The sequence below is a fragment of the Cricetulus griseus genome (genome assembly GCF_003668045.3).
Source record: "Cricetulus griseus strain 17A/GY chromosome 1 unlocalized genomic scaffold, alternate assembly CriGri-PICRH-1.0 chr1_0, whole genome shotgun sequence".
Lineage (NCBI taxonomy): Eukaryota > Metazoa > Chordata > Mammalia > Rodentia > Cricetidae > Cricetulus > Cricetulus griseus.
This window is the reverse complement of record NW_023276806.1, coordinates 255,459,311-255,480,926: the sequence shown is the minus strand read 5'-3', so window position 1 is coordinate 255,480,926 and position 21,616 is coordinate 255,459,311. Positions and strand designations below refer to the sequence as shown.

The 21,616-nt window shown below is 50.1% G+C and overlaps 1 protein-coding gene across 1 annotated transcript; it reads left to right on the top strand.

Annotated features, from left to right (window-relative positions):
* Window positions 1–13,538: 13,538 nt before the first annotated feature.
* Window positions 13,539–20,884, top strand: Pgc (progastricsin). The gene is made up of 9 exons (XM_027394459.1): window positions 13,539–13,597; window positions 15,023–15,182; window positions 15,539–15,656; window positions 17,021–17,139; window positions 17,519–17,718; window positions 18,933–19,052; window positions 19,565–19,712; window positions 20,255–20,353; window positions 20,732–20,884. The coding sequence occupies exons 1-9, from the start codon at window positions 13,539–13,541 to the stop codon at window positions 20,882–20,884; spliced, it is 1,176 nt and encodes a 391-aa protein (XP_027250260.1).
* Window positions 20,885–21,616: the final 732 nt, after the last annotated feature.

Here is a 21,616-nt window from a genome sequence, read left to right as displayed (position 1 = left end):
GCACATGACCTCTAAGGCAGACCTCTCTGCTAAGGGTGCTGAGCCCTGAGACTTGGTGGCACCATTTGACCACTTGTCATCAGTTTCTTCATTGGTCACATTGGGATAATAACAGTTCCTCCCTCCAGGGATTATTACAAGAGTCAAATTGGAAAATGCTCCCCTCCAACATTAACCATGCACCTGGCTTGTAGTTAAGTGTTCAGTAAATGGTGAGTGACTGGTGCTACGCTCATCTACATTCCATCCTTCCCAGCATGCCTTCACATGGCTCTTGTTTGAGCCATGGCTGAAAGCAGCACCCGTGCCTGACCTTTGCTTACCTCCAGCCAGGCATTGCCCTGTTCTAGACACTGTAATTTCACTAACACAGACCATAAGTGTTCACTTCTCTGCTGGTTCTTGGGAGCTCAAACCAGGCCTGAAACCATCTTCCTATATAAACCCTTGCCATATTCCTTGTCCCCAGCCCTGTCTAGCATGGGAGTTTTTGGCAAATCAAACTCTGAATGGTCCATGCAGCCAGGTGTTATCCCTTCTCAGCCCTCTAAGTATGCCCTGGGATTGAGTGGTGCCAGTTCTTGCCATGGGTGTGGCGGTGACGGAACACTAGGTATGGGATCTCAGGTTTCAGAAAGGGTCTGGGAAGAGGGTCTCCACAGGGCTGGACTTGAGAGTTTGGCTTCAGTAGCCCTGTCCGTTGGCTTAGGGCTTCCTGAAGCTTCATCCTGTGCTGAGATCAGCAGGAAAGCACCCTGGAATCTGCTCGGTCTCTTGTCTTGCTCTTTGGGTATCACCTCTCTCCCCTATTTCTACTGGACGGACACTGCTGGCAGAGCTGCGCCTGACCTGGGAGGCCAGGGGGGTCGAGGGCATCACTCCTGTGCCAGATGTGAGGTGTCATTACTAGGATCACTGACTTTGAACAGTGCAGGGTGTGGCACCCCCACTGAACTTGTGACCCAGTTGTCTGTGTCCTCCCCGAAGCCTTCATCAGTTCTGTCCATTAGCAGGGAGCGGAGGCCTCTTGGGGACCAGGGGAAAGACTCTTCCTGTTGCTTCCTTCTACCTGCTGTCCTTCAGTCTGTCCCACTCTCCCTCCAGGGAAGACTCCCAGAAAGTGTGAGGCAGGGAGAGATGAGCACTAAAGAGTAACTCCCTGGGGAAGGAGTGTGATCACTGCTCTGGACTGTGTACACCAGGCTCGGGCAGCCGCAGTGCTAGGAGCAGCTGAGGCTATGGCTGGAGGGTGTCAACCTGAAGAATGGGGGTGGGGAGGAGGTACCAGGTGTTCCTGGAGGTTCCTTGTCTCCCTTTGCCTAGGAACATATCAACAGACTGATACATGGGGGGCGAGGCCCAGTGTACACAAGTACAGTGACCGTGATTTCCCAAGTAAACATTGCACGTCCGGGATAGAAAATCTGGACTGTGTGAGCTGAGCCCTAATGAAGCCTGGAACTCCCCCAAAGCTTTTGACTAGGTAGAGAAACAAAGCGGTAAAAGGACAGGATTATGGAAGATGTCCTCATATCTCTGATAGCTGTGGGACCTCAGGCACACACCCCAACACTCTGAATCCATTTCTTCAACTGTTACGGGGAATGATTAGAACCTAGAAAGTTGCTATGAGTAAAGTTAAAAAATGGACACAGGGGCCTGGAAAGCTGGCTCAGAGGTTAAGAGCACTGACTGCTCTTCCAGAGGTCCTGAGTTCAATTCCCAGCAACCACATGGTGGCTCACAACCATCCGTTATGAGATCTGGTGCCCTCTTCTGGTGTGCAGATATACATGGAAGCAGAATGTTGTATACATAATGAATAAATAAAATCTTTAAAAAAATGGACATACGGACTGAGAAGATGGCTGAGTGGGTAAAAATACTGGCTGTAGAAACTTAAGTTTGATCCCCAGCAATTACATAAACAGCCAGTGTATCAGTACACACCTGTAATTCCAGTACCAAGGAGGCAGAGACAGGGGGGTCGCTGGGGTTTGCTAGCCAGTCGTTTTAACTGCATCAGTGAGCTGCAGGTTCAGTGAGAGACCCTGTCTCAGAAATTAATATGGACAAAAAGTTAAGGAAGACATCAGACAGTCTCTGCTGGAGGCAACAAATGCACACAGGCACACATCCCCTCACACATATGTGCATGTACTTACACACACACACACACACACACACACACAATTCTCAGTGGTTACCTGACAACAGTCATAACAACAGTCAGCTGATACGAGCACATTCCTGAAGGAGGTGGGCCCTGATCTTGTAGATCTGGGGAAGAAAAGGAGGGTGTGGGCCGAGCAATGGACCTGCTGAGAGGGAGAGCCTGAACTGTCAAGAACAAGCAAGTAGGTGGGGAGGGGCTGAGAAGAATGGCTCGGGGTGGGCCAGGAAAGTGGAAGTGACTGCCCTCTGTGGTCTATGGACTATGGATCTGTGTGCCTGTGAATAGCCTTTGGGGGCCGGGCTGTGGGTGGTGGAAGGCTTTGGGTTCAGTCCAGTGTGAGCATTCATCAATTCATCCAACAAAGAATTTATTGAGCATCCACCTACTCAGGTATCAGGCACTATGCTCGGAACCTAGCCTTGATGGGGACAACTAAGACCTCACAGTCCTGCATTCCACTGTCAAGGATGGCCTGTGGGAGGTTAGATTGGAGCAGAGATGTGAGTGCCAAGACAAAGTCTGAGGATGGCTGAGGGAAGGAAATCTCAAGCAGAGGGAATTTCAGGTACAAAGGCCCTGGGGTAGGAGATGGACAAACAGATGAGTTCATGGAAGAGTAGAAGGGTCAGAAAAGACCAGGGAAGGTGCTGCAGGGAGAGGGAGGTGCAGGCTGTGGTTACAGGACCAGGTCACATGGGCCAGGGCAGGTGGCCTTTATCCAAGAGCAACAGCACTCTTTTGGAGGGGCCTGAGCAGATGCCACCTAACGTAGGATGTAAGGGATGGGTCTTGCTGCTGGGAGAAGTTTCGAGTTGTTATGAACTAAATGTTTGTGCCCCCAGTTCCTCATGTTGACACCCTACCTTTCACTGAGAGCGCGGCCCTAATGGGACACTGGCAGTGATCCCAGCTGCTGCTATGGGGAAGAGGGTGTACGTGGAGGAAACTGAGGAGGACCGTGAGTCTTGGGACTGGAAGGAGGCTTCACTTCCTGCAGTGGGGAAGCGATATGGGTGAGGAGAGACCCAGAGGACAAACCCTTGACAGTTGTGTCCCATCCCCGGAGCCAGAGACCATACAGCATGTCTTCTGCCACACCCTCATCATCCTGGAGGCCAGGCATGGCTTTGTGGGGCCCCACAGCAGCAGCCTGCACCTCCAGTCTGACCTCTGCTGTCCCAGGGTGACTGGATAGCAAGTCCCAGGACACCTTGGACTTTAGAAACCCAGATAGCAATGCCCTAGCTGAGACCGCAGTAATGTCCACTGTAGGCCTAAGGGACGTCAGCATGGAGGATCCTGAGAGATCCTCCTAGGCCACCAGGATCATGGCTTCAGCTACTCTAGAAAGGGAGATGGGTTCTCTGCACTCTGCACACCTCTGAAAGCAAGTCCCCTCACAATCTGCCTGAGGGGAGCTTCCCACAGAGCACTACAAGGTCACCCAAAGCCTCGGGACCCTCCCTTTTTGTTGTCCCCATATAGTACATGAAAACCCTCTGAGGCCATCAGTCTCTTGCCTGCTCCAGGCCTCAGTTTCCCATTCTGTTCAGAGCTAGAACCTCCCTATCTGAGTTGTATGTCTTCCCATTCTTATCAAGGGTGTCTCTCAGGAAGTTCCCCATCCAGGTTCTTTGTTCTCCTTGGACACATCCTTGGCCCCATCACATCCCAGGAAACCACCACAAGCACACCTGAGTTCAGAAAGAGCCAGGCACACCCATCAGACCCAAGTCTGACAGGGCCACCCAGCTAAGGCTTCACTTGGGGGAGCGGGGGAGGCAGAGATGGAGGCAGAGGTGGGGCCAGACGGTCCTGAGCTCATTATCAGTGTTTTGCAGGTCCAGATCCTGCTCCTTATCCAGGGCCATGATTACATTCTTTGAACTTTGAGGTATCCGAGCCTGACACAGGACTCTCACTTCCCTGCCACCCAGTCTCCAAACTCAGCACTGCCCTCACCTAAGGACACCTAGGTTGGGCACAGTCCGCTGAATCTCAACAACTCTCCCACACTGGCTCTCCCCTCAGCCTCCTGCTGCTACCACCCCACCTTCCTGGGCCTCCTGGGGAGCACAAAGCACAGGAGTTTGGGTCCATGCAAATCTAGGTCCTTAAGACAGAGGCAGGTCAAGACCGGAAGGGAGGGAATCTGTGGTAGCTCACAGGCCCCCTACCCTCTGGGCCCTGCTCTCTGATACAGAAAAGAAGGCTGTGGATACGCATATGTGGGACCAGGATGGACCGGCCATTTTGTGCTGCTGTGGGCCCCATCACACTAATTTCTGCTGTAGTCACCATATAACTGCTTTCCCTCATCTCTGCTCAGTTGTGGTGGCTGTCACTCAGTAAGAGCCTAAGGGGAGCAGAAGCTGCAGAAGACTTAGCAAGCCTACTTGTCCTCTCCAGTGGGGACAACGAGGAGGGAGAGGGACCATAGGAAGGTCTTTGCCCCCTTTGCCCCCTCTGCTCCCAAGAAGGTGTGGCTATGCCATGGAGACTTGCATAGACACATCTCCTGTCCCTGGTCTGTCCCATCCACCTACCCCGAGCAAATACATCCTTACCCAGACTAGTGCCCCAGTGAGGATTCCTCAGGGAGCCCAAGAAGTGGGGCCATCTTGGACAAAGACAAGGCTGTTGCAGAGGAAGCCTTTGAGGAAGACAGGTATAGGAGTGAGGCGGTTGTGAGCCTGCACCTGTGCCTGTGGTGCTTCTGTGTGTCGGCTCCTGCGTGCACACACACACACACACACACACACACACACACACACACACACACACACATGCTCAGGCATGTCTCTGAGTCAGAATAGCTCACATTATCATAGGACATATCTGAGTCAACCTCTGATCCATTCTTTCTAATCCACTGCATTAAAAAAAGACCATCTGGACTGAAGAGCTGGCTCAGTGGTTAAATGCTTGTAAGGATCCTTCTTGCAGAGGACAGGGGTTTGGTTCCCAGCACCCATATTAGGCAGCTCAAAACCAACCACCTAAACTCTAGTTCCAGGGACTCAGGCACTTTCTTCTGGCCTCTGCAGGAACCCACGTGCACATGTGAGCATAAACTCACTCAAACACACACATACACAGAAATTAAGTAAATCTTTAAAAATAGCTTTTTAACCTAGATAAATAAATAAAGCTGGGCATGCAGATATGCACCTTTAATCCCAGCACTTGGGAGGCAGAGGCAGGGGATCTCTGTGAGCTCGAGACCAGCCTGGTCTACAGAGTGAGTTCCAGGACAACCAGGCCTATACAGAGAAATCCTGTCTCAAAACGCAAAGGTTTTTTTTTTTGTTTTTTTTTTTTTTGTTTTTGTTTTTTGTTTTTGTTTTTTAATAGAGCTTCAGTTTGAGGATGTAGGCTCAGCTGGTAGAGTGCTTGTCTAACATGCTGGAAAACCTGGGCTCAATCTCCAGCTCTCCACAGACTGGCTGTGGTGGCATATTCCTGTAAGGCCAATGCTTGAGAAGTAGGGGGAAGATAAAGGTGTTCTTCAGCTACATAAAGAGTGCACGGCCAGCCTGGGCTACATGAGACCAGAGAGAGAGAGAGAGAGAGAGAGAGAGAGAGAGAGAGAGAGAGAGAGAGAGCTGGAAAGAGACAGGGTACAGTGTAGGGGGGATTGTTTCTCACCAACAGGCTTGCTTCAAGACACACAAATGGGATAAGACCCACCATTTTGAAAAGCCCAGCAGGGGGTTAGGTTGTCCTCTGTGATTGGAGGGAAAGATGGACCCATTTACCTCCTGTCCAGCCTTACCCTGCTTGGCCTCATGACACCATGAACACAATGAGACCCCACACTGTGCTCCTGAGCTCCACCCAGATCCCAGGTCTGTCCAGGGCCACACTCTCATTTTAATGCCTCCTGCCCCACAGCAACCCTTCCAGACCGCACCCTTACACCACCCCTCCCCTTCCTGCTTGGGTCTTTCCGCAGCTCAGCAGGTCTATTCCTGTTTTCTCTTTATTTCCTCAATAACGTCCACCCTGTCTGACCCCCTGCTTCCCCTGCTGGTGGCCTAGCTCAGGACAGTCTTTCTTTCCAGTTTGGGGCAGCCCTAGTGAAGAGCAGAAATTGCTTGTAAACTCCCATTACCCATGTTTCCCTAGAAAGCCACTCAGGGACAGGGGTGTCAAAAAAGAATTGGGACTGGCCAGTGGTGGTGCATGCCTTTAATCCCAGCACTTCGGAGGCAGAGGCAGGAGGATTTCTGTGAGTTTGAGGTCAACCTGGTCTCCAGAGTGAGTTCCAGGACATCCAGGGCTCTTAAAGACAGAGAAACCCTGTCTTTAAAAGCCAAAATACACAAAGGAATGAAATGTTTCATATTTCATAATGATATTCTGCTATACTCATAGATCAGTGCCTAGGCCAACCATCACCAGAGAGGCTTCATCCAGCAACTGATAGACGCAGATGCAGAGGCCCACACCCAAATATTAGGCAGAGCTTGGGGAACTCTGCAGAAGAGGGAGAAGGATTGTAGGAGCCAGAGGGGTTGAGGACTACGGAATCAACTAAGCAGAACTCATAGGGGCTCACAGAAGTGGCAGTCATGGAACCTGCGTGAGTCTGTGCTAGGCTCTCTGCATACATGCTGTGATTGTTAGCTTGGGGTGTTTGTTGGACTCCTAACAATGAGGGTCAGGATGTCTCTGACTCTTCTGCCTGGGATGCTTTTCCTCCTACTGGGCTGCCTCATCTATCCTTGATATGAGGGGATGTGCCTTGTCTTTTTGTAACTTGTTACGCTGTTTGGTTGATATCCCTGGGAGGCCTGCTCTTTTCTGAAAGGATATAGAGGAGCAGTGGATTTTTGGGGAGAAGGGAGATGGGGGTGGGTAGGAGGAGTGAATGAAAGAGAGGCTTTGGCCAGGATATATGGCATGAGGGAAAAAAAAAAAAAGGCTGGGCATGCCAGGAAGAGCAAGCCAGTAAGTAGCAGACCCCCTTCACAAGCAGAAGCCAGGCATGGCGGTGCACACCCACGTTCTTAGCACTTGAGTAGTGGAGGCAGGAAAATCAGGAGTTTAAGGTCACCCTCAGCAGAAGAAGCTACTTAGCCTGTCCTTCATGAGACCCTATCCCAAAAAATCCAAAAACTTTGGGTCATCGGTTCTGACGGCCTGAATTTGACACCTCAAGTTGTCCCCTGACTTCTACACTCATACTGTGGCATATTTGTCCCTCTATACCACACACACACATAAACAAACAACAAATCAGTGTAAATTTAACCATTGAAAACATCCCGGCACTCAGGAGGCAGAGGCAGGAGGATCTCTGTGAGTTCTAGTCCAACCTGATCTACATAGTGAGTTCCAGGCTCACCAGGAGGACATAGTGTGACCCTGCCTTAAAACAACAACAAAACAAAACAAACCTGAAATCCAAAGAATCACCAATAAAAACAGGCTCAAGCTTGTGATTCTAACACTTGGGGAACAGGTGCAGAAGGACTATCTATGAGTTCAAGGCTATTTGGGGCAACAAAATGAGTCCTTGTACCCCCTCCCCTCAAGAAATAATAAAATAAGTAAACTCCCACACATTTAAGGGAAAATCCAAGCAAATACCAGAAATTGTAACTAAAAATTTATGTTGTGATCTGCCAAAGATAAGCTCAGACATCAACACACAGGAGAAATCCAGATCTCGGGCACAGTGTTACACCCAGTGCAGGTCCTCCCCTCAGAGTGACTCAGAAAGGGTCCTTTGGCCTCTGGTTGCATACCCCTGATCATGGGAAACTCACTACTCTGTGCCTTTGGATGCATCCTAGTGTGGGAGCCTGAGCTATTGATAGCAATGGGAAACTGGAAGGTACCCAAATGAATTGGGCCAAGTACTCCTAGCTAAAAGATACAGCAGCATGCAGCCTGTGAAGTCGATAAGGGCTCAGCCTATCTTAATGCATGGAAACATGTTTCTGTGGCAATCCGACACGATAAGGACAGAACAGAAGTTGCCTTGGCATAGGGGATGTGGTTATGTTAGCCTAAGTGTGTACAATAAGCGCTGCTAGATAATTTTAAAAGGTGCAAACACTTGCAAGCTACTTTGCTTTTTTTTTTTTATGGTTTCGTTCGGTTTTTCAAGACAGGGTTTCTCTGTTTCTCTGTGTAACTTTGTAGACCAGGCTGGCCTAGAACTCACAGAGATCTACCTGCCTCTGCCTTCTGAGTGCTGGGATTAAGGAATGTGCCACCACCACCACCTGGCTAACTTGATTTTTTTTATTTTTTCCTCTTTTTTTTTTTTTTTTGCTAATGTTGGTTCTTGAACCTAGGATCTCATGCATGCTAGGCAAGCACTACTGAGAAACACTCCATGCCCAACTTAACTTTTTTAAAAACAATTTTTTATTTTTATTTTTATGTGCATTGGTGTTTTGCCGGCATGTATGTCTGTATGAGGCTGTCAGATCTTGGAGTTACAGACAGTTGTGAGCTGCCATGTGGGTGCTGGGAATTGAACCTGGGTCCTCTGGAAGAGCAGTCAGTGCCCTTAACTGCTGAGCCATTTCTCCAGGCCCCCCAACTTAACTTTTATAAAAGTGATTTATGTATATGTGTGTGTGTGTGTGTGTGTGTGTGTGTGTGTGTGTGTGCATGTGTGGTATGTGTGGTGGTGGTGGTGGTGGTGGTGGTGGTGGTGCGTGTGTGTGAAATTTTAAATGAAATTTAGAATTCCTAATTTATCTTCAAAATCTCTAAATGTTTTTGTTTTGTTTTGTTTTTTGATACAGGGAACTCACTACATAGAACAGGCTGGCCTCAAACTCACAGACATCTGCTTGCCTCTGCTCACTATGCCCAGCTTGACAAGCATCTAACTCTGGTTTCACATTCTAGAAACATTACCAGCTCCCTGTGTGACTTTATAATGCCTCTGTCTTTGACTGTTTAAGTTGTGTACAAGCCGGGTGTTGGTGGCACATGCCTTTAATCCCAGCACCTGGGAGGCAGAGGCAGGCGGATCTCTGTGAGTTCGAGACCAGCCTGGTCTACAAGAGCTAGTTCCAGGACAGCCTCCAAAAAGCCACAGAGGAAACCCTGTCTTGAAAAACCAATGAGAGACAGAGAGACAGAGAGAGAGATACCATAACAGAGGGAGACACTATAGGTTTAAAGAGAAATTAGGCACTAGGGAAATGTCTGGAGAGCTACAAAGGTGACACCAACTAACAATCTAAGCAACAGAGGAGAGGCTACTTTAAATGCCCTCTCCTGATAATGAGATTGATGACTAATTCATATGCCATTGTATAGCCTTCATCCAGCAGCTGGTGGAAGTAGAAGCAGACACCCACAGCTAAACACTGAACTGATCTGTAATCCAGTTGCAGAGAAAGAGGAGTGATGAACAATGGAGTCCAGACCAGGCTGGTGAAACCCACAGAAACAGCTGACCTGAACAAGGGGGAGCTCTTGGTCCCCAGACTGATAGCTGGGAAACCAGCATGGGACTTCTCCAGACCCCACGAACGTGGGTGTCAGTGTGGAGACCTCGGAAATCTATGGGGTCCCTTGTAATAGATCAGTACTTATCCCTAGTATAGAGGGATACTCCCTTAGCCTAGATGCACCGCATGGGCCTAGGCCCTATCCCAAAGGATATGACAGACTAGGAAGACCCTTTATGGAAGGCCTCACCCTCCCTGGGGAGCAGGGATATGGGATAGGTAGGGTGTTGGAGGGGACGGGAAGAGAGGAGGGAGAGGGAATTGGAATTGACATGTAAAACAATCTTGTGTCTAATTCAAATAAAACATTTTTTAAAAAAAGTTGTGTGCAGAAAAAGACTCCTTCTTGAGTTGAGGTTGTAGAATTTGGGTAAAGTCAAAGGAAAAGAAAATCAGTTTTCCACAGTAGTTTGAGTAGGTGGGCACCATAGGGAGGACTCTGTAGGCCTTGTCTGAGTCTTGAAAGGGGCAGTAGCCTTCACAGATGATGTGCAAAGTGGGACAAGAGCACGGCTGCTAAGGAGAGAGCAAGGACGATGTGTAGACTAGAAAGGGAATGTCAACTTGGAATAGAAACCTGGCCACTGGTATAATGTGCTACGAGGAGTAGCTAAGGACCCCTGAAAGCAGTCTGCTGCGTTTTATCCACTGTTCCTGATTTTTGGTGATGTGAACACTTGGTCTCTACACACTGGCAGGAGTAAGATGAGGAGCACTAAGATGACTCAGTGGGTAGAGGTGCTTGTTGCCAAGCCTGATGACCCATGTTCAATCCCCAGGACCCACGAGTGAAAGGAGAGAACTGACCCCAGCAAGTTGTCCTCTCATGTACATATACGCCATGGCACACAAGTGCCCATGCATATAAATGCACACACAATACGTACATATGTAAATAAATGTAATTTTAAAACACCCCAGGAAACAGCTGCTGACCCATGTGACAGCTAGAGCTGGAGTGCAGGCAGGCTGTGCTGTCGGGGTGTGCAGTATGGGGGCTAAAACCAGTGGGACAGTGCTCTGTACTACACTGTACAGAAGAAGATGGCCTTGGTGACTTCTGAGTTGTCCTCAGGGCCTGCAGATCCATGACACATAAAAAAATGAGCTTTCTAGTCATTGAGTCTGGGGACAGACCAGGGAACCCTAAAGTGACTGGCAGAGCTGTCAAGACGGTCAGCTTAGATACACAGGGGCTGCAGAGCCTCTGGGGCCTGTCAGCTGAGCAGGGATATCCTGGCCTGCTCTGTGGTGGCACTTAGACTAGAGGTTCGACTGGCAAGGACTCCTGGGGTTCTAGCAAGGAAAGATCTCTGAAGGGTGAGGTTGGGGAATCCAGTAGGCCTACAGGACTTAGAACATTCCACGGTTGGCAAGCTTCCAAGGATTCTCGCTATCTTTTTCCTGCTCTCCCAAATCTCAGGATCCTCTGGTTTACTCCCCCAATCCAGCCTCCAGTGGGTCTCTGGAGACTGCAGGGGAAGAGAGCTGAGCTAGCTGACCTTGGAACACAAGCATGCAGAGACCTCCTGATCTGTGCCAGGCCCAGGCAGACTCTTGGTGCCCCATCCCCCCCTTCTCTCCCTCATCACAGGCCTGGGCAGGTTCCAGAGCTTTGGCCAGGTGGTGGGCAGCAGTGGCCAGAATGGAAAGTTCCTACTGGATACACGACATAGGTGGCTAGCAGATCTGGTCCCAACTTTCTGCCTACAATGCTAGGGTGTGATAAGTCTATACAGGGCTCTGAGTCTGGGGTAAAAGATGATAGAGATGATTCTGGCAGGGCCTTTTCCCACTCTTTACAAATAGCTTGCTGGTGGTCAGGTTGGTGGCCTAGCTAACCTGGGAATGTTGTAGCAAGGTTAAGAGGAACAAAGAGCATGGTTAGTTGAGGTGAGTGAGGGCTTGGGAGAAAGTGATGGGAGAGACAGAGGGATTTTTAGAAGCCTTAAAGATTGGAGTGCCTGGCCTAGTTGGTATAGGCCTATAATCCTACCTACCTAGAGCTGAGGCAGGGAGATGACAAGTTCAAGGCCTGCCTAGGCTACAGCATGAGTTCAAGTATAGCCTGTGCAACTTACTGTCTGTCTCAAAAATAAAAAAGATTCAGGCACAGTAGCTCATACCTATAATTCTGGGACTTGGGAAGATAAGGCAGAAAGATATTGAGAATTCCAGGCCAACCTGGACTACATATTGAGTTCCAAGCTGATTTGGTCTACAGTGTGAGACGTTGTCTCCAAATAAAAAATTAAATTAAAAATAAAAATAGTCTAGATTGTGCAAGCATGGGGACTTGAGTTTATATCTCCATCACTCTCATAAAGAGCAGGGTGTGGTGACATCTGTCCCCCTGGCACTGGAGGAGAGAGGCAGATAGAGTCCAGGGACTCACTAGCCTTTAGTCTAGATAGAGCAGCAAGCTCTGGATTCAGTGAGAGACACCTCCTTAAAAAACAAGGTGGAGGGCCAGCAAAATGTCTCAGTGGGTAAATGAGCTTGCCACCAAGCCTGAGAGTTCATTCGATACCCAGGGCCCACATAGTGGAAGGAGAGAAGAACTCCACCAAGTTGACACATAATCGTCCTCTTTCTTCCCTCCCTCCCTCCTTCCCTCCCTCCCTGCCTCCCTCCCTCTCTCCCTCTCTTCCTCCCTCCCTCCCTTCCTCCCTTCCTTCCTCCCTCTCTCCCTCCCCCATCTCTCTCATACACACAGAGTAAATGCATTAAAGTTTATTTGAAAATTCAGAAAACAAGGTAGATAAGCAATTGAAGAAGACACCCCGACATCAGCCCCTGGCCTCCACATACACCACATGCACACACCCACAAACCGGCTGCGGAGTATCTCAGTGGCAGCTGGCTAGCACATACGAGACCCTAGGTTCAACCCCCTCCCCCAAAAACCTCCAACCAAATAAAGACCCCAGGTATCAATAGGGAGGGAAAAGAGACAAGAGAAACAGTGAGAGGCCGCTGTGGCCCTTCTGCTCACATCTTGCTCTGGGCATCTTTTCTGGTTCTTATGGCCAGAGGTTGTGTGACTTTCCCCCATTAGTGAGTCCTGCTGAATTAGCACAGGATTTCATGCCAAAGGCTTCCAAAGCCAACCCTCCATTCTGACTTCATCCACTAGCACTGGCCACTGTGGTCATAACCAGCAGCCTGGTTCCGGACCCCTTAGACCCCAGACATCCTGAACTGCAGCTCTAAGAGGTTTAAGGGGTACTCAGAGACAGGACTTAAGTTGGATCTCCAAGTATTTCACTTGTATGTAGAACAGCAGTTCTCAAGGACTTGTTCCTAAGAGGAAACCAACAATGCCTGAAGACATGGTGGCTACAGCTGGGGTGGGAGGGACTGCTCCTGGCACTTCGTGGGCTAATGGGATACTGTGAGCACCCTGCACTGGAAAGGACCATGTCCAGAACAAGGAGTTGTTTCCTTCCAAATGTCACTAGTGCCAAGCTTGAGGAACCAACCATCAGGTCCCTGGCCCCTTGTTCAAGTCCCCACCCCCAAATTCCCATGTCATGGCTCTGCTTCCCAGAACTGTAATCTCTGCCACCCCATTGTGCCGCAACTTTGTTCCCTCTTATCACTTTTACCTCCTGGCCTTCCCTGCTTGAATTAAAAAGTCAATAAGATGAAAAGTGACATGGTCATGCTTCAGAAGGAAAAACACACAGAAACCATTGATACATGGAGTCCACGGGACACCTCAGCTTGGGGGTCATGCTTACCTAGGGAATGGGGGGGTAGGGGCTGGGCTAGCTCCTGGGTGTATAAAAGGAGGGAGCAGTCCTCAGGTCTTCACTCCACCACAACGGTTGAGCTCGAAGTGGTTTGTCCTGTGAGACCAACTTCGAATCGGCATCATGAAGTGGCTGGTGGTAGCCTTGCTCTGCCTCCCGCTCTTGGAGGCAGCTTTGGTCAGGTAAGACTGGAGATGGCCTGTAGGCCCAGGGAGCCTTACGTGGAAGTCAGGAGCCTGGTGCCTGTGGAGGCCAGAAGAGGGTGTCAGATCCCCTGGGACTGGAGTTACAACTCCAGTTATAACTGGAGTGGGTGCTAGGAATTGCACCCTGCTCCTCTGGAAAAGCAAACAGTGCTCTTAACCGTTGAGCCACGTCTTCAGCCCTCTCACTGGGCCTGAAGTAACCTAGAGATAATTTAAAGTGGTGAGAGGATTCACACAGGTTATAAATGATGTCCATGGACTTGAGTATCAGTAGATTTAGTACCTTGTACTTTCTTTTTTAAATTATGACTGGATTCATTTTGTGTATGGGAGGGGAGTGTGAGTGTACCTACACCACTGAATACATGTGGAGGTCAGAGGAAGATTGCAGAAGCCAGTGCTCTCTGTCTATCATATAGGCCTAGGAACTAAACTCAGGTCGGCAGGCGTAGCAGCATGTGCCTTTACCCGTTGAGCCATCTTACCAGGCCTGCTACCTGGTAGTTTCTTGGGTAAACAGTCACTCCTCCCAGAAAGTTCTGTGATGCAAACAAACTCAATAGAGGTGGTTAGTGTGGCTCTTGTGAAGGGCTTAGCTGAGAAAGCCCGAAATGCAGAGTCCTAAGAGATTGAGGATTTAAGATGGGGAAAGAAGGAAAAGGAAAAGGAATTCTGGGTTGCAGAGCAAGCGGTGCATCTGCAGAGGTCCCTGGGAAAGGGCAGACAGCAGCTCTTAGATCATGCTTATGGTGACACTCGCAGAAGCCGACTCCTAAGGTCTAACTCCTGAACTCCCAAGCCACTTTCCCCAGGGACTGTCCAGGGAGGCACAGTGATGTCCCTGGGCTGTAAGTAGGGAGAGTTAGTACTGTCACAGCTTGGTGTCAGAAGGCCACCATAGGGAAGGAGTCTTGGAGGTAAACTGCTTTCTCTGGCCCCCTTAGAAAAACAGACCAGTGTGGGCTGGGAGGTGGCTCAGTTGGTAGAGGACTTGCCTAGCTTGTTGGATGCCCCAGCTTCAATCCCCATCACTCTGTAACCAGGGTGTGGTGGCACCTGCTTGGGAGGTAGAGGCAGAAGGCTCAGAGGTTAAAGGCAGGTGCTGAAGTTGATTAATTTTTAAATCTCAGGGCAAGCATTAAGGAAGAGTTTGAGAGCAATAGGAAAGTAAAAGAAAAAGACAAAGGGAGAAATAACTGGAAAGAAATCAAGGCAGAGAAATGGGGAAACGGACAGATACAAACAACAGGCATGTGTGGGGTAGCGCGGCAGAGAGATGCAGGCACAGGAGAGAGGGAGGGGAGACAGAGACAGAGAGAGACAGAGAGAGAGGGGGGTGTCGAAGGAGAAAAACAGAAGGAGGGAGGGGGACGGCCTGGCCTGACACATAGCCTTCTGCAGGGTACCCCTGAAGAAAATGAAGACTATCCGTCAGAACATGAAAGAGAAGGGTGTGCTCAAGGACTTTCTGAAAACCCACAAGTATGACCCTGCCCAGAAATACCGCTTTGGCAACTTTGGTGACTTCAGTGTACTCTACGAGCCCATAGCCTACATGGATGTAAGTCTTAACACCCCCACACACCTCCATGGTGTCACTGTCCCTGCTGCCTGAGGGCTCCCTGTCTTCCCACTCTGGGGTGCATTCCCTTCTTCCAATCTGCCATGGGCAATTGTTCAAAGAGCCTGGGGAAGAGTCCTTTCTGACCTTGCAGCTGAGCCTGCAGAAAGCTTGGTGGCTGCCCTGGGCAACATAGACTGGGCTTGGGGTAGGTTTCGAGGGAAGACTAGGGCCACTGGTTTTGGCACAGTCTGGAGGGTGGCAGCTGGCTCCTTTTCTCCTTCCCTTTGGAGTTGCTGAGTCTCTGGATCCCTCAGAGCTAAACAGTCTACTCTGTGACCCCCCCTCCCAATTAGGCCGCCTACTTTGGCGAGATCAGCATCGGAACTCCACCCCAGAACTTCCTGGTCCTTTTCGACACTGGTTCCTCCAACCTGTGGGTGCCTTCCATCTACTGCCAGAGCGAGGCCTGCAGTGAGTGCTGGATGGGCGACAAAGGGGACAGACACCTCCCTAGAGTTGCTGGGGGAATTCATTCCTGGAGAAGATGGTGGGGTTATGCAGTCACATAAAATATCCAAGCCTTGTCAACGAGGCTGGCCTTGCAGCTGGGCAGCTCTTTTGCATTTCCTGCTAAGCAATTTATACCTTCATCTATGCCAGCCCATCTCACCCATCCCGATGACCAGGACAATACCATCCCTTTCCATGTGGGTAATCTCCACTCTACTACATCACAGTCAATTCTGCCTCTATCCACCCCACCTGATTCCACCACCCATCAAGTTTGCATCAATTTTGTCTAAAGGATGGGCTGGAGCAATACTGGGTGTGTTCTGGTCCTGCCATAGTTTGGGCAGGCAGGTGGAATTTGGGCACGAATTTTGTAATACTGTTTTGGCCCCTATCAGAGCCTTAGGATCCTATTATCTCTGGTCCAAGGAGTCTCTCTCCCTCTCTTTTTTTTCCTATGTTTTTAAAATTTAAATTAGAAACAAGCTTGTTTTACATGTCAATCCCAGTTTCCTCTCCCTCCTCTTCTCCGCTGCCCCCCACTAGCCCCATCCCATCCCCTTTCTATTCCCCAAGGAGGGTGAGGCCTTCAATGGGGGAATCTTAAAGTCTGTCATTCATTTGAAGCAGGGCCTAGGCCCTCCCTCGTGTGTCTAGGCTGAGAGAGTGTCCCTCTATGTGAAATGGGATCCCAAAGTCCATTCGTATGCTAGGGATAAATACTGATCCACTACCAGAGGCCCCATAGATTGCTGAGGCCTCCTCACTGATACCCACGATCAGGGTTCTGGATCAGTCCCATTCTGGTTTCCCAGCTATCAGTCTGGGGTCCATGAGCTTCCCCCTTGTTCAGGTCAGCTGTTTCTGTGGGTTTCTCCAGCCTGGTATTGACCCCTTTGCTCATCACTCCTCCCTCTCTGCAACTGGATTCCCAAGGAGTCTGTCTTTGGTTGTATCTCATGCTACCTCAGGATCTTGGTATAACCAACTTCTTGAAGGGGTGGAGGCTGTGGGGTGACAGCATACTTAGGAGGCCCATTCACTCCTAAGGGGCATAAGGAGTCAGTCCATGCTAGGGCTTTTCTGGGACCTATGATACAGAGCTAAAGTCTAGTCAACCCTGCCCACAGAGGCCATAGTTCCAGAGCTTACCATATAAGTCACGGGGCCTTCAGGTTATGGTGAGTCAATGCTGGGAGCCTCTGCTGTTCACCCCTTGACTTGCTGTTGTGAGTAGGGGATGCTGAAATCCCAGGTTCAAGTACAGCCTGAGAAGGAAGCCCTCCATTCAACTGCCTGACCTCTATGTCCTGCCTCCCCTGCAGCCACACACCCCCGCTACAACCCCAACAAGTCTTCCACCTACTACACTGAAGGGCAGACCTTCTCCCTGCAGTACGGCACCGGCAGCCTTACTGGCTTCTTCGGCTATGACACTCTGACTGTGAGTGAGGTTCCCTACTCCTGGGTTTTAAACAAAGCCCCTGAAATGTGAGGGAAAAACTGTTGATAGGATGGGAAGTCAGCACAAGGTCTCATCCATTCACAATGCTGACGCTGATGGCCATTTGGGAGGCTATGATGAACCCTTTGGTTGTGGTTATTTTCCTTCAGGGACACACTCTTCAGAGGAGAGAGGGAGGGGCAGCAACAGTGCTGATCCTTGGGAGAGAAGGCGGCTCCTGCCTGACTTAGGAAGGTGGGGCGGGCGGAGGGGGGAGTTGAGTCGAGGAGAGATGAACAAGAGTGGACTCTGGGGAGAGGGGGCTGGGGGACGGTGCAGTCTGGTGTGTCACTAACCCTCTATTTCACTTCCACTCTAGGTCCAAGGCATTCAGGTCCCCAACCAGGAGTTTGGCCTGAGTGAGAATGAGCCAGGTACCAATTTTGTCTATGCAGATTTCGATGGCATCATGGGCCTGGCCTATCCCGGCCTGTCTGCAGGGGGTGCCACCACTGCCATGCAGGGCTTGTTGCAGGAGGGTGCTCTCTCCCAGCCCCTCTTCGGTGTCTACCTCGGCAGGTAAGCAACCACTTAGCAACTGTGGTTCAAATGTTTGTGGGCTGGATGCTTCGGCCACACCTGTCCCAGAGCCTTCCTCTCCAGCTCCGGAATTTTGTACTCCCCACCCCATATCTGTTTCCTGTCCATTCCTATTTTTTTTTTCAACATTTATTTATTTGTATTAGAGCAGGGGTCGGGCCACATACCACAGTGAGCTTGTAGAGGTCAAAGGACAACTTGCAGGAGTCAGTTCTCAACTTTCACCGTGTGGGTCCCAAAGACAGAACTCAGCTTGTCAGCTTGGCCACAAGCATCTTTACTGGCTGAGACATCCTGCTGGCTCCTGCAACTGTCCTTTGTGTTCCCTGGCCATGACAGGCTCGATCTGGAGTGGCTTTCACTCTAACGCTTCCTGGGTCTGCCTCCTGTGCCCGCCCCGCTGAGGTCCCTTTCTGGCCCAGATTTTCCACTCTGTATCTCTTTTGTGTAGTAATCTCTTGCTCCATCTCTGATCTGTTGTTCCAACTGGTCCTGGAGTCTTTGGGGCTTGGCCCAGGATTGACTTCTAACCTGTTGTTATCCTTCCAGCAAACATGAGCAGGCGCCGTCTGGGCTTCATGTTTCTCTCTTTTTTCTTCAGTTAGCCACCTTCTAGAGAGTGTCCATATACTCACTGTGGCTTCAGGGCCTGAATTTGACATTGGCACCTTCACTGTCATCAACTCTGCCGACTTAACTTTGCTTCTGTTTACAATCACTCTACATGTCCCCTTTGGGAGCTCCACCCATCCCTGCACTCTGCTGTTTGTCAGGAGGGCAACTGGCCACTGTGTAAAATCTTCTTCCTCCTCCTTCTCCTCTTCAATCATGGAATCCCCAGTTCTCTGTTCCAAGAGAAAAGTTAACAAGTTGGGCTTATATGGCCTCCTGGTGACAGGCTTCATTCACCAGCTGGCATGATGTAAAAGGCAGAAGACAGCAGTAGCAGGTGGGGCCCACAGAGTAGCTGCCCCTTAACAGGGCTGGGACTCAATGGGATAGCATCACTCCAGAGTCCAAAGCACTGGGGATTTTGAGAGACCTAGACAGGGAGCCCCAGTGTGAGGGAGGCCTAGGCTGTCCTCAGGAAGCCTCAGTGGGAAGTGAGGGCAGGCACCCTTCTCTGAAGGTGGCTAACTCGCCACGGGAATCCTTTTGCTGTTCCCTCCTTATCCTTCCTTTTTCTTCTGTAGCCAGCAGGGATCTAATGGTGGACAGATTGTTTTCGGGGGTGTGGATGAGAACCTCTACACTGGGGAGATCACCTGGATTCCCGTCACCCAGGAGCTCTACTGGCAGATTACCATCGATGAGTGAGTCTGGGGACCTTGGGGAGTGTAGCCTTTTTTCGCTTTTACCTCAAGACACCACCCACCCATCCATCCAGGCACTGCTGTTGGAGATGAGTGGGAGGGGCCTCTAAGATATACCCTCCCCCAAAGTCACAGCTGACCTATGCAGGAGCATCAGCATCCAGCTAAATCTGGGGAAGAGGTGTTGGAGGCCACACCAGGAGGGGCAGCACATAAAATCTCAAACATGAGGTCCCCTGTAGTCCAACACCACGGGTTAGAAACTGAGTGTGTTTTGAAGTCCTTGTGACAACCAGTAGCTCTGGCTTTGAGTGTGTCTACAGTCTTCCTTGAGAATTTGGAAGTAGATTCAGTGGCTATTCAATGGCTTTGAGTAGATTCTAGGGTGATATGAAGTGGGGTCCCCTTGCCTTCTTCAAGAACTGATTGCCTCTGTATGTGGCCACCTGTGGAAAGCCCCTCTGACTGCCTTGAACAGGTGGGGACTGAGTCTAGTATCTTCTTCCATTCAGCTTCCTTATTGGTGACCAAGTCTCCGGCTGGTGCTCCCAGGGCTGTGCAGGCATTGTAGACACAGGCACCTCTCTGCTTACCATGCCCTCTCAGTACCTGAGTGACCTTCTGCAGACCATAGGAGCCCAGGAAGGAGAATATGGAGAGGTGGGTGTGGTAGGAAGAGCCCTCCTTTGGGGTGGCTGGAGTGTGTGTGTGGCCTTACAGTTTCTCTTTGGGAACACAAAGCTAGCTGAATTCTTGGCCTCCAGGCTTTTAGCTACAGAGGGCAGTGGGGTAGGTGGGTAGCAGCTCTGGAAGAGTGGAGACCTGGGGGTTGGAGCTGAAGTCACCTTGGATTAAACATTGTCTAGAAGTTGGGGCCAAGCAAATGAGTGACAAGGGACAGCCCTGTAATCTATATGTCCCTCACCTTCATCTCCACCCTAAGGCCAGTAAAGAGTTTGCCTACTGAGACAATTCTCATTGATTTTTTTTGGGGGGGGGCACTGATGAGCTACATGTTCTTACAAATTTTCAGAGGAAGGGCAACAATTCAATCTCTCTCAGAGCAGAAATTCAGTCAGGAGCAAAGTTTAGGCATAGTGGGCTCCTCAAATCCCTACCTATGTATGCCAATGCTGAGGTGCAGGGGTGATGGGCACTATTCTAAAGGAGACGAAAAGCCTGGGCTGTGTTCCTCTCTGCAGTATTTTGTGAGCTGTGACAGCGTCAGTAGCCTGCCTACCTTCAACTTTGTCCTCAACGGTGTCGAGTTCCCTCTGTCACCCTCTTTCTACATCCTCCAGGTAAGGCCCAGTTCCTGTGGGCAGAGCCACCTGGGTTTACAGTGGGTCAAGAAAAGCTATGCTTGAATAGCTAAGCTATGAATCCAAGTTAGTCAGTCCTTAAGGCATAACTGCCAGGCTAACCTGCTGCAGACCAGGAGTGGGGGGCAGGGGATGATGATGACAACTATAGTCTGTGGAGGAAGATGCCCTCCACTCTGTACAACCATTGCAACCTGGGGTCAGCTGTTGGGGAAACAGTGCCCTCTCTCCCAGAGCCCTAGCAGTCCTTGCTATGAAGGGTCAGCCGCCCTACGAGCCCTTTGGACTGGTGTTTGTGTCATTCAAGGGCAGTCCACTCATGAGCAAATGAGTGAATGCTGTCCCTCCTTTAAACAGGAGGATGGTGTCTGCATGGTGGGCCTTGAGAGCAGCCCTCTGACCTCTGAGAGTGGCCAGTCCATGTGGATCCTTGGAGATGTCTTCCTCAGGTCTTACTATGCCATCTTCGACATGGGCAATAACAGGGTGGGCTTTGCCACTGCCGTCTAGATTTGCTGTCTGGACACCCCGTGCCCTTCTTCCAATTGTCCTTCCTCTCTGCACCCTGCCTTCCCTTATTCTGTACCCTAGACTTCCTCTAATAATAAATAGTTCTCCACATTGACCAGCCTGTTGGGTCGTTTGTGTGTGGGGTATGTGGGGTGTGGGACCTGGGCAAAGCTGTAACTCGTCAGACTCCCGGATCTCAGGGATTGTGGGTGCAGGAGTCCCGGCAAGTTCCACTTTGACCTCAGTGACCACCTGGTGGGTCCTTGAAATGCTAAGTGAAGCAGGCTTGGAGATAGGCTGTACCCTTCAGAGTTTAGAGCCACTTCACAGACTCCCTCTGAGGAGATAAGACTGGTGATGGGAGTGGGGCTTGTACATGATGAGCAAACAGAAAATGCTCTGTGGAACCACATTCCCAGACTTGCCCACTGACCTCAGGGTCACAGGAATGTCCACTAGCAGTGTGTCTGAGGTCTGACACGATACAGAGCTAAGGGTTGTCTCTTCAACTTTGAATCAATTTTGACTAGAATTTTCTGAAGGACGCTGTACCTGTGTTTGTTTCTAACAGTTGTAGATCTTTGAGGAAGCAAGATGCTCATTTCTAGGAGGACTGCAGAAGGTTGAGGCTGAGTTAGAATAAATATAATTTTATCCAGCCCTAAATCCTAGGACGTTGAAGGAGGGAGAGCTGTCCCTTGGCTATGAAAAGGATGGCCCACCTCTTTCCTT